The sequence below is a fragment of the Vicugna pacos genome, chromosome 10 (genome assembly GCF_048564905.1).
Source record: "Vicugna pacos chromosome 10, VicPac4, whole genome shotgun sequence".
NCBI lineage: Eukaryota > Metazoa > Chordata > Mammalia > Artiodactyla > Camelidae > Vicugna > Vicugna pacos.
Genome location: NC_132996.1, coordinates 30887384 through 30905952, shown reverse-complemented (window position 1 = coordinate 30905952; position 18569 = coordinate 30887384). Strand labels below are relative to the sequence as shown.

Genomic DNA, 18569 nt, shown 5'->3' with positions numbered 1-18569 from the left:
ACATCTGGTCCATCCTGATACTCAGACCAATATGACTTCCTTCATCTCTTCCGCTCATCGCTGGTCTGTGTTTATTCATTCTCTGCCTAGCCGTCCTACAGTCTTTGCGATCTTCCACTCCTAGTCTGTCCTTTCCTCATTATAGTTATCTCGGCCTAATCTTCCCTCTTGGGATCTCTTGTCTGTATAGCAAATTTATTTTACCCAAATATCATCCATTTTCTCCACGGAAGGTCCAATCTCTACACTTAATCTAACCTCCTCACATTTTATCTGGTCCTCATGGATCTACTCTTTGACATTTGATGTCTGATATCCTTCCATATTATTTCAACTCTGTCAAATTTTCTGGTCATTCAAGTTCCTCTCTTGATCATTTCCACCCAACTCCTTTTCACATGTTGCCTTCTTTATACTCCATTCCTACCATCTGCAGTTCAGCTGTTCTGCCCGTATCGTGCCTTTCTCCAATCTCCCTCCCATGCGTGCATCCCTACAGCCATTACAACACCTTTATTATTCAGCTACTAAAGCAGACCCTATAATAAGAACTTTTGTCAAAAGGACAGACAGAAATACCAGTAAATGATCTATGTCTGTAGAAATATGGATAGCTTTGGAGGGTGATAACTAACAAACTAAAAAGTGAAAGATAAATAAGAATTCCTAACAGCAAAGGTGGGCATTTTTGACAGAATGAAGAGTATGTGCAAATCACAGAGTTAGAGAAGTCCTCTAGCATCATGTTTGGAAAAAGGATGTTTTCTATCAGCATGTTTAGAAAAAGGAAAATAGTGGGCAATGACTGGATGGTTGCAGGACAGTTAAAAGAAAATACATTTTGATGTATTACTGAGCGGTTTTGTATGTGTTTCGCCAAATCAGATGCCCTTGGAGTTAGAGTTCTATATAAAATTTTCACTCGAGAAACACGAGGAGGTTAGACTGATGAAAGTTAGGGCTGGAGGAAGACAGGCCAGCCAATAGGCTATTGAAATACTTAAATCAAGAACTATGAAAGACCTGAGTGGTATAAGGGACCAGGGGGAAGGCACTAGAAATAGGACAGGAAAAATGGGACAAATATGAGAGATAAAGTGGAAGCTTAGGTAAAACTTGAGTTAGTTGTGGATGGGATGTGGGGCTGGGGTGGGAGGATAGGTGCAGAAGATATAGGAAACTTCCAGATCTCTGGTATAGGTGACCGCAGAGAAACTGATTTCATTCTGATAGAGGAGTAGGAGGCTTGGGAAAATTTTTTCTAGACATGCTGTACTTGAGATGACATCACGGGAACCGTATCCACTCTCTGCTATACCATTAAGGACACACGGGGCCACCTCGGCATACAGTTCCTCTTCCATCTACCTGAGCAATACCAGCAGTGATACAGCTAGAAAAATGATGGCTAGGCGTTCCTGGGCTCTAGTGGGATCGGGGGTGAGAGGGTCCTTATCCAACCGGAGACAAGGAAAGAAAGAAAGGACAACTAGTGTTTCTACAAGGAGATGCCACATGCGGCAAGACTGGAAGGTTAAGCAGGAATTAGGTGATACTCATGCTGTATGCCAAGAGCTGGAGGGCACAAAATACAATGCGGGCTGTGACAAGGGATAAGGTTTTGATGACAGCAGCAGCAGGTCACCAAGGACTGCTACGCCTTGTTAAATAGCTTGAACATTATTGTGTAGACAATGCAGTACTACGGAAGGTTAAAACAGGGGAGTGAGATGGTCAGATTTGAGCTTTAGGAGAGAGACTACAGGCAGTGAGACCAATTAAGGGGCTAATCTTTTTTTTTTCTCTAAGTGTGCAGAGCATCACAGGTGAACGCAGAGATTAATGGATGAGCAGGAAGGTCTGGGGCCAAAAGGATCAAAGGCACAATAAACGGCATATGAGGCGAGTATTGAGGACAAAGAATCAAAGCTTAGATTATGAATGACAATTGTAATTTAGAGGTTCCCATTTATGAGCTAGTATGTGGTGTAAGCATAGGCCTCGCAGCTTAAGCTCTCAGGGATGAGAAGAGGAAGATTACCTTTTTCTGCCCCACAACTCTTACTTAGCCTGTGGGCTGGAACATATTTGATCCAGCAATACTTTTGAAATAAATGGTGGATGTGGATAGTAAGGATGGAGGTGATGGGAAACGTATGGGCATTCTGTAGTTACATGAAAGTACTCTAGTATTGAGAGAAATGCCAAGGGCTTAAGTACTGATCAGTGCTCCAGGACTGATTGCAGAGCAGAAAGAGAAGAGAAACTCAAGTACAAAATCATTAGCAGATCTGACGTTTTCAGATTCCATAGGTAACTGAGATAGACAGTATTTGTCTTTCTCTGGCTTATTTCACTAGCATAATGTCCTCAAGATCCATCCATGTTGTCACAAATGGCAGGATTTCTTTTTATGGATGAATAATATATATATCACCTGAAATTAGCACAGCATTGTAGATTGACTATGCTTCAATAAAAAAATAAACTCATATTAAATTGAAAAAAAAAAGAGTCATGATCCGGCACACACATTTTCACCTCACGGCGGACCCACATTCTTAATATTTTTGGTTTTGGTCTATGTTCTTCAAGGACGAGCTAGTGCCATTTTTACCTGGTGCTTATCCATACTTGCTTCTCCCGGAGCCAGAATAACTCCTATCCGATCCCAATATAGAGTAGCTGATTTCTGTCCACTTCTGTCTTATTTGCAGATCACAGAGGAGAACAGCGGTCTCGGCTCAGTGGTGATTTGTCCGCGGAACACACTGCCTTCTAGCAACAGAAACCCAGCCAGAGAAAGGCTGCGTTCTTGCTGCCGCCTCCTGAAGGCGCTCTGCCCTCCCCTGAAGAGTGGCGGACAAGGCCGACCCCATGGAGAGGAAGAACCAGAGTGGGAGCGTGAGTGAGTTTGTGCTGCTGGGCTTCCCAGCTCCCGTGCCTCTGCGGGCACTACTGTTTGCCCTCTCTCTCCTGGCCTACGTGTTGGTGCTGACTGAGAACATACTCATCGTTACGGCAATCAGGAACCACCCCACCCTCCACAAACCCATGTACTTCTTTCTGGCTAACATGGCCTTCCTGGAGATTTGGTATGTTACGGTCACTATTCCCAAGATGCTAGCTGGCTTTGTTGGGCCCAAACAGGGCCACGGACAGCGGATCTCCTTTGAGGGCTGCATGACGCAGCTTTACTTTTTCCTAGGGCTGGGCTGCACAGAGTGTGTCCTGCTGGCAGTCATGGCTTACGACCGCTATGTGGCCATCTGCCACCCTCTCCACTACCCTGTCATTGTCAGTAGCCGGCTGTGTGTGCAGCTGGCAGCTGGCTCCTGGGCTGGTGGTTTTGGCATCTCCATGGTCAAGGTTTTTCTCATTTCTCGCCTCTCTTACTGTGGCCCCAACATCATCAATCACTTTTTCTGTGATGTCTCCCCTTTGCTCAACCTTTCATGCACTGACATGTCCATAGCAGAGCTTACAGACTTTGTCTTGGCCATTTTCATCCTGCTGGGGCCCCTCTCTGTCACTGGAGCCTCCTACGTGGCCATCACTGGTGCTGTGATGCGCATTCCCTCGGCTGCTGGGCGCCATAAAGCCTTTTCCACCTGTGCCTCTCACCTCACTGTCGTGGTCATCTTTTATGCAGCCAGTATCTTCATCTACGCCCGCCCAAAAGCACTCTCAGCTTTTGACACCAACAAGCTGGTGTCTGTACTCTATGCTGTCATTGTACCACTGCTCAATCCCATCATTTACTGCTTGCGCAACCAAGAGGTAAAGAGAGCCTTACATCGAACTCTGCACCTGTACCAGCCCCAGGATGCTAAGCCTGGGAAAGCTAGCAGAGTTGGGTAGAAGGGAGGTGTTAAATCTTAGAAAATGCTCTAAAACTTACTGTCTATGTCTTCTATGAAGTCCAGAGATCTCTTAGAGTCTAAATTAAGGACTAGAGTTTCAAAGGCACCACCAAAGAACCTGTTGAGGATGAGGAAGAGGGGTGGATTACAAGCTAAAAGTTAGATTTCTTCAAGATAAGGTTGTAACGTATAGGCTAGAAGCTGATTCTGTGTTGTCTGCTCTATTGTAATTTATGTAGAGCAGGTTCACGAATCATGCATCCTCGGGAGGTGGAGAGGGATGACTCTGAGCACAAGACGTGACTGAACACCAGTAATTAAAGCAAAGAAAATGCAAAATGCATCTAAGTGGCAATTCCTGGCTTTGTTCCTGGGGTTTAGTTCTGAGGCAGAAGGTATAGAAAAGGGAAATGGAAGGAGGAAGCCATTCAAGGAAGCAGAGGCTTCATTATGGAAGAACATCAGAAGACTTCCAGATGAGATCTCTTCCAGACACAAGACACCAGTGGTAGCCTAGGAGGTAGAGGGCCCCAGATGATCATTCTAGTGTGAATTGCAAGACAAGGAGATAGGACACTGCACATTTTTGTATTGGCAACGTATCACCTCCTGGACCACAGGGGTTTCTTGCTTCATTTCCTGATTTACCAAGGTCAGTGCCCACCCTGAACTAGTGGCTGAGTACAGTTGTTTATTTGATCCTCAGTTTCCCTAATTAGACTCTAAGCTCCATGGAGTCAGGCATCACATTGGCTTGTTCGTCATTTTATTACCATGGCCCAGAACAGTATCCAGCACACAGTAGCTAAAAAGAGATATATTAAATGAATATAATTTGAAGCCATGGAGGCCAGGCATGTGTGACACACCCAAAGGTAGGACTGGCAGATTCAGGAATTAAACCCCTCATACTTTGCTAGGGTATGGGGCAGTAGAAAATGGCTCAGCCTTTTTGGAAGGAAATTTGGCAATGTATATCACAAATGCTGAAAATACTGAAAACATCCTGATGCAGAAATATTTGTGTTGCCACACATTCTTATTTGTAATAACAAAAACATGGAAATATGATACACTTCCACAGTTAAATAACTTATAGCCTATACATTAAATGGAATACAATGGAGACATTTAAATAACATGATCTAAATAGAGTTAATTAGAGAAAAAATATCCTGATATAATAAATGAAAAGATTAAGTTATGTAATAGTATTAAAAGTATGTCTTATTTATCTGTTTATTTGTTTAAATAAGACTAGAAGGAATTTGACTAAAATATTAGAGCACTAATTATGCATTGAACTCCTTGCTATTATAAACTGCATTCTGTGGCAAAGGTATTGTTACCAGCATATTTATTTAAATAAACATTTCTTAGCCAATTAAGTACACAACTTTTTTCATCTGGACAAAGAGATGGTTAGAGGGCAGTATGATTTATGGGAATTTAGCTCCTTATAATCACCCAAGACCAGAACAGGCTACATGCAGATGTGGCAGCTTTCCGCTGTTGCAGCCTGTCTTTCCTTAGTTGTCTGCAGCTTAATGACGTGCACGAAAGGCTATAAAGTCTATAAAAATACTGAATCACTATGCTGTACACCAGAAACTAACATAATACTGTAAATCAACTATAACTTCAATATAAAGAAAAAGTATATGAAAGGCTACTAGCATGGATATTGGGCATTATTAGGTCGTCCCTACTTATTAAAAATTCTACTGTAACATTCTTATCTATCTGTGCCAAGAGAATTACATAAGCTTATAAGTATTTTGGTACTATAATTTATACATTTCAGAGTTCATCAGAAATCTATCCCCCAACTGTCCCCATAGAGTAAGTGTCTGAAATGGGGTATTGGACTGGGATGGGTGTGTCCTCCTCTGGGCATCACTATTGTAACTATTTTATGAACCTCCTTATCGATTACCTCCAGTTAGCGGGAAGTGAAAACATGGTGTCGATTTCCTTCATTGTGCTTTCCTTTGTTTTGCAAGCTTTTTACAGTAAGATGCATTATTTTGGGAGGGTTTGAAAAACACCTCTAATTCTGACTTCAAAATTTGAAACCAAATACTTCAGGTACTGGAAAAGTGTTTAGTATGGTATCCTGCACATATTTGTCTTTCAACAACAAAAATCAGAATATGTTTGAGTCAGTGTGAACTCTGGTGGGACTGACACGTGGATGGCATTTTCATGGTCACGTGATCCTCATGGCTTATACTGAGTTTGAAATTACAAACCCTAAGATTTTTTAAAGTAATGATCAGATTAAGTATTCATCATCCTCCATTGAAGTATTTAATTTTTCCATAAACTTAGAGAGAGGACTTTATGCTATCTTTATTACATTTGACTGGTTTGTTTCAAATCATCCTTATGGTCTGCCAATCTTTCAAAATATTGCATAGGTAATGCAACCATTTTGTCATTCCCTTTTGCCAGGGTAGTGTCTGGGGGAGGTCACCAGTCTCCATCACTACAGGAAATAGGAGTACTAGATCCAGGTGGTGTCTTTCAGATACGAGAGATACCCAGTAGCCAGAGGCAACTAACGTCCTCAGAGCAAGTGAAGACCAACGTGGACAGCTTCTGTGCTCAAAAATATCTACGGATTCCCACTACCTTTGAATAAACTCCGAGTTTCTTAGTCTGCCCTTCAAGTTTCTTTACAATATGATCTTAATTTCCCTTTTGGTTTTTATTATATTTTTTTGCCCACTACAACCTCGTGCAGATGAATTTTAGATTGTGATTAACTTTTTTTTGACTTGAACTTAATAATCCAGTATCTTTTCCTATTTCCTAACATTTTATACTGAACAGACTCAGAAAATATCCAAAAACCATTCTGGAAAAGAGCATTTAAAACAAAATAATATTCTTCTGTAGTATTGAAAACCCCATCCTGCCTCATTAAAAAAACAAACAATTTTTACAATTGTAAAATACAAGTAAAGACTAAGAAATTGTCAGATCCAGGGGACTAAGAAACAAGATACCTAAATGGAATGTGGTATCTTAGATTGGACCCTGGGACATAAAAAGGATATGGAAAACCTGGTAAGATCTGAATAAAACCTTGAGTTTAGGTAACAATTACGGACCAGTTTTGCTTTCTTAGTTGTGAAAGTGTACACAGTAACGTAAGGTGCCATTACAAACAAATTAAAACGCTACTACAACAGTAATATTAGGAGAAACAAACTGGGGAAGAGAATATGAGAACTCTCTTGTTAAAACTTTTCCATAAATGCCATGTTATTCCAAAATAAAAAGTTTATTTTATAAAGAATGATATTGCCATTCTTTTTATACTAAATAATAGAATTCAATTCATTTCAGTGACTTCAGATTGACTTTTCCAAAATCTTCTGTATTTTTAATCCTCGTGGAATTCAGGCATTGATGCTGTTTTAATTTAGCCGACTGATAAGGAAGAGTTAAAATAAAGTATAATTCACACATTGTTATTGCTTTATATATTTAGCAACCCTGACCAATGATACCAGCCCTTTCAGATGGCACCGTTTGGGGCAGGCAAGCCTGAGTGGACAGCTGCATGAATTGCAGAGAAGAGAGAGGGTTTATAGCACAAGTGTTTTCATTTTCTCTTAGAGTCATTTCCTGATTTTCATGATCCATAGTCTCATTTCATGCAGACCAGCGGTCCAGGCTTTCCAGAATAGTGCCAGCTCACCATATGCCTTCAGACAAAGAACATGGATGAGTAGCATGGGAAGGGCTAAGTCCATCCTTCTCCATCAAATTCCAGCTACTTTATTCTTTTTTTAAAGAACAGGTATGTTTTTTTACTGGACTACCTAATCCAGAAAGAAGCATGATATGGATGGATAGAATAAATGATAAATAATGCAAGCATATTTTATTTGAAATAAACAGAAATGCGTACATGGCTCAGTGGGTCACTTGGAAACAAGAGTCTTGTTTGACTTTATTACTGAGCAAAAACAAAGCTCAGTTACGAACACTCTTCTTCTTTTGACATGTATTTGGAGAAAGAAAGACACTATTGTACTTGATTTTTTTAAAAAACTGATCTTCCCTTAAGGTCTGGTCAGAGAAGTGTAAACAATATAAATGACTCTACCACTCCAGTTGTCACATCACATCTATGTCACTTGTGCATTCTGAGATCACACACACACCTGCCAAGGTACCTAGGAAGGGTGGTTATATCACAGTTACATTTGCATTCTTAGCAGGCAGGACTGAAGAAGAGTAATTTGGAAAAAGTTTTACATCCTATTTAGAACAAATCACTATTTAGAACAAATCACATCTTACTTATTTCTTTAAATAACAGGTTACAATAGATGATACGGCCTGAAGTTTTCCTTTATGATCTTTAGGACTTTCTCTAAGATCTAAGATCTCTAGAACTTCTCATTTTTTTCACACCCTTCCTCCACCTTTCGTTACTCACAGAGACCCAAGTGTATCTCCTGGGCCTTTATTCTTACAAAACTTCAAGCACTTGATTCTCAATTTTGTGGTTACTGAGGCACAGCTAAGACCAGAGAGTCTGTGGACTCTCTTGTGGACAACTTGACCCACAGAAGGGACTATCATTTCACACTGTTCTTGGCACACGGTACACACTTCACAAATGCTCGTCAAATGACTGAGTGCTTCCTGAAGTCCAAGACAGTGGACCCAGGTCACAGCGGTTGTCATACCTCAGAGGTCCCGTCTCACCTTCTGCTGTCACCATGCTGCATTCTCTTGTGCCAGTCTCTGCACGGAAAGCCCTCTCACGCCGTTTCTTCCGATCACATGATGTCTGTGGTTCATATTCCAACACAGGTAGGATTTTACATTTGTGTACTAATTACTGAGCAGCTTTAGAACTGCTTTCATATTACTTTTGAAACTAACATTAATGATGTGATGTGGAAAAGGGAATTGCTATTACCCTGTTTTATGGAATAATAAACTGAGGAATAAAGACAATTTTATGAAGTCAAGTGTCTTTAAAAGAGTGTCTTAAGGTCTTAATCTAGGTGTAGAACCAGATTAAGAACCAGATCCTCTGACTGTGGACCAAAATTATTTCCCATCACACTATTTCTACACTATCTTCCTGTCATGACTCCAGAATGACACCTTTTGAGGAAACTTTTCCCAGGATCCTACATTAGAAAGCATTTCTCTCTCATCGGGGTTCCTAGAGCACTTTGTTTGTATCTCTCTTCTGGCGCAGGTCACATGCTATGCTCATTATAGTGTGTACTTCGGATTTTACTTAGAATTCTAGAAGTTTCTGAAGGGCAGAAACCATGACCTACATAGTTTTACTTCAAAGAATGTATAGCATAGTGTCTCGCACATAAAAAGAGCTCAGTAAAAGCAGGATGTGATTTTTTTTTGTAACAAATGAACAAATGAAAGTATTAGTTATCTTATTAACCAATTTAAGTGTCTTATCCTGGTTTTTGAGTAATTTGGGGCTGCATTACCTTGCATCTAGTAAAGGGGCCACACCCTTTATGCCAACCTACAGGTATAAATAAAGATGGTCCAGGTATGAAGAGGAATTAATAGGTGGATGGAGACTCAGCTTCCCTGTTCAGGTCCCCTGGACAAAGTCTTGGCAACACACACAGTTTCCCGAGCTCGAGGAGAGACTGAGTGTAAGTGAGCCTCCCGGGAAGAGGGTAGGGTGAGTGTGAAATATATTCTGCTCCGGCTCCAGTCTTGCTGCTATAATAGCTGCCATGCAGTCTGAGCAGAGACCAGACATGGATCTCCAGGAAGCACAAAAATACGCCAACCAGCCTGCCTCCCCATGATTAGCCTGTAGAATATTCCACTCTTGGATAAAGGGCAAGTGGACCCCGGTAAGTGGCTGAAGGTACCAGGAGAGATCTGTTGGTCCCTAAAGAAAGCTCTGGGGAGGATAAGGATAGGCTTGGGGAAATGGCTGCAGGCACTGTTGTCAAATGGGAGAAAGGGTACTTGTGGGGAATAAACGGGGAAATGAAGATTCAGTACATCTTTCCCCATGGCTGGGGAAATCTGGGCAGCTGTGAGATCTTTTGGATGTTGGACCAGGGCATAGAAGATATGTTTCCTGCTCCAGAAGAAGTCTATTGGTGTCTGAGTTTTCTCTTGAGAACAAGCACACAAAACTGAAAAAAGGTTCTACAGTTTACTGAAAGGATTTCTTTCCTTGGATCCCACAGAGATCTTGGAGCTCAGTACTGTGAATTCTGAAAACAAGGGAAATGGTAAGAGGGACTTCTGCATCTCTCCATAATACAAAATATAGCCTGCTCGGAGGTATATCTGTGGCAAAAGAAAAAAAAAGTGGAGGAGAATATAAAATATCAGGGTGAACTTGGATGTATGAAAGCACAACGTTAGAGAGAGTAGATAAGAAAGTGAGCTGTAACTCAAAGCTTTTCAAAGACAATAAATCCTGTTCCCCAGGATACATCCCTTACCTCTTTCCCCAGAATATAACAAAAAAATAAAAATGGGTGAGAAAGTGAGAATGAAAATGGCTACATGTTGAGACGAATGCATGTGAATAGCATGGGTGAGCCAGTGTGACACAATATGATAATGATATAATAATAAATAGCACTTATATACAGAATAACCATGGACCAATTCCCATGCCATGTGCTTTCCATACATTATCACATTTATTCTCACAAGAAACCAATAAATTAGGCATTTTTAACATTATACTGTTTTACACTAGCAGGTACTGAACTGTTACATGTTCTCCTGGATGACAGCTAGCAGCCCCATGCTGACTCTAAAGTTAGTGCTCATAACTAGCATGCAAAGGTGAGTGTGTGGGAAATTGTGTGGCTGATGGCTCTGAAGGGAAGTCTCTCCATTCTTCCTACTGGGACAAGAAAGTGGGAAAACTCTCTGCTTTCTGCCACCAGAACCAGTTTTGCTTGAAAAGGTCGGGAACTGCTTACTAATGAACTCTATCGGGGGGTGAAAGATGTCAGTTGGGATCCCAGGGGTGAGACAGGATCTCTTTCCACCCAGCAAGCAGGGCAGAGCTCTGCTGATGCATGCTGCTATGGAAAGCAGTTAGTGGAGCCAATAATATGCATCTTGGCCCTTCATTCCTCTGTCCCTTGTCTTGAGCCATGGCCAGAAGATGTCTAGACCAGTGGGATTTCAGGATGACCCTTGATTCATCTCCCACCCTCTGTGTGTTAAGTGAACAGTACAGTGGACAAATTGCTTGGCTGAAAGAGTGAACAATGATATTCTGAAAACAGGATATCAACTCAGTCTTTATGGATGAGTGTGGAATTTAGTGGAGATACACAGTGATTTACATTTTTTTAAGAGATGACACTGTGGTAACCTCTTTCCTTAACCACAGATTAAAATAATTGGACAGGCTCACAAAGAATTCTTCCCTCTGCCTTGTAAGAGCAGCCTATCTTTGTGCTGTGTCCATGTATGCTCCTGCCTCCCTTTTCCTTACCCTTCTAGGCAGAGTCTGCAGCAAAGGCTGATAGAGACCCTGACCTACCAGGTGATCAGAGCCAAGGATCATATCCAGTGCTCTCCGACCTGGTGGACATGCTTGTCATGAAAGTGCCCTGGGGGTGCAAATTGAGAGTGTGTCCAAAGATGTAGCCTGATGGGTGCTTCCTGCCAGCAAAGATCCTGGAATCACAATCCTCTGCCCCTGGACTATTTCCTATGGATCCTCAAACTCTAAGAGACACATCGATTCACTTGTGAATCCATATTCATTTAATATTCATGTGTTTGTCAGACACTATCCTAGGCATTGGATTGACAGTCATGAAGGACGAGGTTTATTGAGATACAATCAACACATAACATCGTGTAAGATTAACGTGTATAGTATGATGATTTAAGACACATATATATTGTGAAATAATTACACAGTAAGGTTAGTTACCACCTCTATCACGTCACATAATTTTGATTTCTTTGTGTGTGTGATGAAAACATTTAAGATCTACTCTCTTAAGTGGGGAGGGTATAACTCAGTGGTAAAGCATGTAGGAGGTCCTAGGTTCAATCCCCAGTACCTCCATTAAAAAATAATAATAATTTTGGTAAAAACTTAAAATAAGTAAGATCTACTCTCTTAGCAACTTTCAAGTATATAATTCAATGCTAATACCTATAGTCACCAGACTGTACCTTAGATCCCCAGAACTTATACACCTTATAACTGGAATATTATGCCCTTTGACCAACATCTCCCTGAGTTTTGAAAGATGCATTGTACAGGAGAGAGATCTCAATGCATGAGGGGGCTGTGCACCAGGAAATACTGCTGTTGAAGTATTTGACCCAGATTTGGTGAGATATCTCCTAAACATAATCTTGAATCTTGAATCAGTAGATAAAGATTGGGGAATGGCCATGAGAGGAAAGAGCATATGAAAACTGTAAGAATAATTATAGGGTGGTTGGGGAGCAAAACTATTTGAGTACATCTCAAGCATGGAAATCATTTAGAGGGTCACAAGAGATGAGGCAGGAGAAATGGGTAGGGATCCAAATATGAAAACTTCATCTAAAATAACTGGAGAGTCATTAAGGAATTGTCCAAGAGTATTACCATTTTTTAAATAACCATAGACTCTACTTTGAGGAAACTAGTGGAGCAAAGGACTACAGCCAATAGACCACCCCTAGATTAAACTTTGGAACTTTTACTGACATGATGTCATCTTCCACATTTCTTTACAGGAAGGAAAAATATCTTTGTGCTGTGAGTCCCTAATTAAACAGATCTGAAACCAACAAAGGAGATATTATCGGTCCACATTCATGGACAAAGGAGCTAAGAATGACATGGAGAGTGACATCCAAATATTCCATCAGGTGAGTGAGAGGTAGGGATGGGCGTGCACTTAGATTCTGGGAGACTTTCATAAAAAACACAGGAAAAATTTTTGATCAAAATGTGTTCCTCACATTTAAAGATTCCCAGGAAAGACTGATTTACAACCTTATTTTGGTCTCCTATCCAATGCCATAGTCATCTTCACTATTTGTGACGTCGTCGTAGAAGACTTCAATACCTCCCAGCGCCCTCAGTCATGCTGGGGAGAAACATCACTGTGCTCAGTGAGTTCATCCTGGTGGGCTTCCCCACCGCCCCCTGGCTGCAGGTCCTGCTCTTCTTCCTCTTCCTTGTGGTCTACCTGCTGGTGGTCCTAGAGAATCTTGTCATCATGCTCACTGTCTGGGCCACTGGCTCCCTCCATAAGCCCATGTACTATTTCCTGAGTAGCTTGTCCTTCCTGGAGGTCTGGTATGTCTCCGTCACAGTCCCCAAGATGCTGGACGGCTTCCTCCTGCAGAGACGGCGCATCTCCTTCACAGGGTGCATGACCCAGCTCTACTTCTTTATCTCGCTCGCGTGCACGGAGTGTGTGCTCCTGGCAGCCATGGCCTATGACCGCTATGTGGCCATCTGCCACCCTCTCCAATACCCGGTCATCATGACCACAGCTTACTGTGTGCAGCTGGTGGCTTTCTCCTATGTGAGTGGTTTCATGGTCTCTGTGATCAAGGTCTATTTCATTTCACACGTTGCCTTTTGTGGCTCCAATGTCATGAACCACTTTTTCTGTGACATCTCACCAATCCTCAAGCTGGCCTGCAAAGACATGTCCACGGCTGAGCTGGTGGACTTTGCCTTGGCTATTGTCATTCTTATCTTCCCTCTCACCACCACCATCCTCTCCTATGTCTACATTGTCTCCACCATCCTGCGCATACCCTCCACCCAGGGAAGGAAGAAGGCCTTCTCCACCTGTGCATCCCACCTCACTGTCGTCGTGATTTATTACACAGCCATGATTTTCATGTATGTTCGGCCCAGAGCTATCTCATCGTTTAACTCCAACAAACTCATCTCAGCCGTGTATGCAGTCCTCACACCCATGCTAAATCCGTTCATCTACTGTCTGAGGAACCAGGAAGTCAAGAGTGCTATCAGAAAGACTGTGGGGGTTGGCCAGTGCCTTCTGCTCAGCTGAGCCGTCCCGCCCAGCAAGTGCAAATATGCACTTATCATCCTTGTGCATATTTGCTTGGGCAATAGATCTGGAGTCTTAAAGCAATCACAGCATTTAAAAAGACCAAAAAAAAAATTAAAAATTGAAACACATTTTGAAAGACAAAAATTGAGTACACATTCTGTATCACTTTAATCCAAAATACATTTAATGTTCACTCTATACAATTTAATAAATTCTTTGAGAGAGTAATAGTAAATGTTAACATATGTAAAATGGTGTTATTAGCCCTTTATACCTAATAAACTATTCTCATAACACCTGTATGAATTAGTTATGTTTAGTTACTTGATTTTAAAGATCAGGAAACTGAAACACACAGAGATTTAAATCAGTTATCCAAGACTGCACACTGTATTAAAATATAAAAGCTATTATTTGAACCCAGAGAGTCTAACTTTATAACCCACTGTACCAGACTGTATCTAAGAGTCTGTGATAACAGCTCTAAGGGATACTTTTGTCAACAAGCATTGATGTCTGGAAGGAATGAGCCGTTCAGTACATAAGATACGTGTAGCTGTGATGATAAATGATAATGGTGAGGTAGTGATGGTGATGACAGTGCTATTTGTGATTACACTGGGTTGGTGATGATGGACTATTACTGATATTCATAATAATGTTGGCATTTCCCAGTTCTCTCCCAATTTTAGCCTCATTACAGGGGTGGGATTGGTTTCATGAGATATGAAAGAATCAATATTACTGCAAATTTTGCAATTGATATGTGTCTTGAGACACTCTCTTTTGGGCTCTTAGATTCTTGTGGACTTTCATGCTATACCATGACTAGTAAAACCAAAGTCATGGAATATCATTACATCAGTGTTTGCCTGAGCTGAAAACCTCAAAACATCAGTATATAGCATACATCCTACATACAAGTTAGGTGAAAAACAAATGAAAAATTTTCTAAGACAACCGCAAGTATTAGATACCACAGGGGGACTCTGCTGACCAGGTAGGAAAATATAGAACACCAAGGAGAATCTACAAAATTGAGCAAACTGAGACTAAAATATGAAAGAAATAATCAGAAAGAGCTACCTTGATGCTATACCTTGTCCATTTGAAGTTGGAGTCTAAAGTTGGTCTCCTAATTTTGACATAAGCCCCCCTTGATATATTATTCAACATTCCTGGACTAATCTTTCTTGTATATTGCTACTCATATATTGTTACTCTGCTACTTAAGATTCTCAATTTGAATTAAATAGGACTTACTCATTCTATTATTATTTTAGAATCACTCTAGCATTAATGAGCCTCAATAATACCTAATCTTTTCCCCACCTACACCAACTCAACCTAATTTTTTTTACTGATCTCCAATATGAAACATCCATTTTGATATTAGTCCCAGTGGACTCAATAATTATAATATATTAATTCTTATCTTTTTTATTGTTGTATAGTTTATTTACAATGTTGTGTTAATTTCTGGTGTACAGCATATTGATTCAATTATATATATATACCTTTTTATATTCTTTTTCATTGTAGGCTATTACAAGGTGTCAAACATAGTTCCCTGTGCTATACAGTAGGAACTTGTTTATCTGTTTTATATACAGTAATTAATATCTGCAAATCCCAAACTTTCTTAACTTCATTCATTCATTCACTACTTCTTGAGCCCCCAAAATGGTCAACAACAACTGCAAAAACAGACACAGATTCTTCCTTCAAACATCTCAGAGATGAGTAGAGAAGATGAAGGTGCAATTACCTTTAGTGTTAGTAAGTGTGATGATGTGAGTGCAGGGTTCTATGGAGGCAAATAATAGGTAGACCCAGGATGATCAGAGAAAATGCTCCAGCAGAAGTAGCATGTAGGCTAACACTTGAAGGAATCAGCCAGATGAAAAATGGTGGACAGTACTAATGATCAGGCGTTGCAAACTGGGAAAAGGCCAAGTGTGAAGAAAGACAACGGCACACTCAAACACCTGAAAGATCATTAACACAGAGTGACATAATGAAGAAGGGATCATGCGAGGAAGTAGCATCATGTTTACCGACCCAAATCTTACCAGCCTGTGAATTTCCTCTTACTGTATAGGTTTGTGGATGCGTAATCAATTCTGCAGAGGCAGTTTCAGTTTCTGCAAGTACTACTGTTGCTGCTGTGAAGGAAAAGCCCAGCTGGGCTAACAAGCTAAGTCACAAATCTAAGTGTGATAAGTGTCGGTTTACTGATATAAGTTCTGCTAGGCTAACTTGTAAATCTAAAGTTTAGTGTCAGTTTACTGGGCTAACAAGCTAACTCGTAAATCCAAGCTCAACAAGTGTCATAACGTGATCTGTTCCAAATTGATAAGCTCCAGTGTACTGATTCCTTGCTTTTTGTTGTTTGAACCTTATTGGCTAATAGCCCCATACTTGTAATTAACCCTATAAAACCTCATGTGCATGTCTTGGAGGTGCTCAGTGCTTTGGAGCAGAAGCCCCTCTGAGCCCGCTGGCGTAATAAATCTGAGTACTCCAACCCTCCGAGTGGTGCTTGTTTCTTGGCTGGCCTGTCATTTCCGTAACACTGCAAAACCAGCCTCTGTGCCCCAAAGATGGACTGAGACTTGGAGGCAGTTTGGGAGAATCCAAAGAGAACAGCTGTACTGCTTTGCGAGGCAGAGGAGAATCACCGCAGGCTAATTCCTTAGAGACTGAGTCCATCTTGGGGTTGGGGTCTTGAGGTTTTATTAGAAAAACTGGATGGAACAGAAAAGGTTTTAAGCATCAGGGCGCTTTACAGGGTGCTACATTCCTCTTAACCTCGATCATCTTCCTGGTGCAGGGAGGAAATGATCAGCCCATTACCTCCTTCCTGGAGCATAGCCCCTGGGTTAAAGCTATTGTCGTAAGGAATGTAAGGGAAAAGTTTGGGAGTTGTTTAGTACAAAAGCAGTAAGGGAGAGAAACCAAACTGCAGGATTTCTTAGTCAAAAGAAATCAGCAAACAGTTTTAGCATCAGGGAGTTAGTTTGTTTGCTGCTCCTTCACTAGAACTTCAGCTTGTTGCATTTCTACCAGGTAAACGGCAGTCAGGCAGTCATGAGTGAGGCAGGAACAAAGGGAATAGACTTTCAATACTCGGCCTTCATTGTAGCACCTTTTCATTCTGAACAATTGACGGAAGTTTGTGAATATCGGTAGGTTGTGAGTTTCTCTAGGGCAGAAAACTAACCTTATGCATTCTTGAATCTACATTATTGGCCACAGTCCCTGACACTGTAGGCACCTGTGCTGGTTACTGTCTATTTCCCACCCCCTAGGTTTAAGTTAGTTTACTGCCCAGAACTACTTCTCTTTTCTGCTTTTAGGTTGCATTTCTTCTCTTATCGGAGTAAATAAGACTATAAGATCTATAGAAGAACTACCCCAATATAGTTTATATATTTCCCCAGGTGCTTCTCTTTTGCTCACTCAGGTTTACTATCTTCTAATAAAAAAACATAACTAGGCTTTTAAAACAGCCTCACTGGCAATGGGGTAAGTGGCAAAATATTGGGAAAGTAGCAAAATATTGGGAAAGTAGATGGTCTTGTGAGGCAAATATTTAGCTCAAGACTCTGGCATTACCAACTGTTAGCTTTGTTTTTCAGTTTCTTTTTTAGTTTTTTTCCATTTAAAAAAAGTTAACTGTGGTTCACTTTTTAAAAAAAATTTTTTTACTGAAGTGCAGTTGATTTACAATGTTAATTTAAGGTATAGAGCAAAGTGATTCAGTTATACATAGACATACACATTTTTTTTTAATTTCAGATTCTTTTCCATTATATTATACAGCAAGAAATTGAATATAGTTCCCTGTGCTATACAGTAGCTCCTTGTTGTTTATCTATTTTATATATAGTAACATGTGTCTATTAATCCCCAACCCCTAATTTATCATTTCTCACCCTTAGTTTGGTAATCATAACTTCTTTTCTACAGGACTTCAATTTCTTTGAGATTCAGTTTCCTCATTTGTGAAATGTGGGTCAAAAGTTGGTATGAAGATTAAATGAAAATGAATACACGTGAAGGCACCTGGTGCAGCGCTGGACATATACTGCTGTATTATTCAACAAAATACAAAGTACAGGACTGCTCATGATATCTTTAAAACTCAACCGGAGTCTGAAGTCTTCTATGACACTTCTTCTGTTTTCTTCAACTTCCAGCTTGTGCTGATTTGTCCCCACACCTGTTGGGAAGAAATGACCTCTACCTCGGCTTACCTTCTGTTCAAGGTGATGCTATCTTGGTTATAACACTCTTTAGACTTTGTCTTATACTGACAATGATTCAAATACACATATTATTTCCCATACTTGATTGTAAGTTTCTTTATGACTCACAATTACTAAAAATGATTATGTATTCAGTGATCAATAAAAATTTAAGGAATAAATCCCTACCTGAATGTATCTCATACTTCCATACCGTCCAAATTTTCTGGCATAGTTCCAAGTTTTAAACATTCTGTTCTCCTCCAACTCTTTTTTAGACTGAGGCAAACGTCATGCATTAGTTCTTCATATCCATTTCAATGTTTTCTAACATGCTAAGGCTGGAAAGCTTAAAACTACAATTATTGGGCTTTCATTCATGTTTAGGTTGGCTCCTGTATGTTGCATTTACA

At 40.6% G+C, this 18569-nt stretch overlaps 2 protein-coding genes and 1 long non-coding RNA gene across 3 annotated transcripts; all 3 read left to right on the top strand.

Annotated features, from left to right (window-relative positions):
• Window positions 1-2867: 2867 nt before the first annotated feature.
• Window positions 2868-3861, top strand: OR6A2 (olfactory receptor family 6 subfamily A member 2). The gene has a single exon (XM_006203613.2). The coding sequence runs from the start codon at window positions 2878-2880 to the stop codon at window positions 3859-3861; it is 984 nt and encodes a 327-aa protein (XP_006203675.1). The 5' UTR covers window positions 2868-2877.
• Window positions 3862-10610: 6749 nt separating this feature from the next.
• LOC140698702 (uncharacterized) lies at window positions 10611-18220 on the top strand. Its single transcript, XR_012076556.1, has 3 exons — window positions 10611-10691; window positions 12606-12740; window positions 17879-18220. It is a non-coding gene; the product is annotated as an uncharacterized lncRNA (long non-coding RNA).
• On the top strand, window positions 12959-13903 carry LOC102539162 (olfactory receptor 6B9-like). The gene has a single exon (XM_031681019.2). The coding sequence runs from the start codon at window positions 12959-12961 to the stop codon at window positions 13901-13903; it is 945 nt and encodes a 314-aa protein (XP_031536879.2).
• Window positions 18221-18569: the final 349 nt, after the last annotated feature.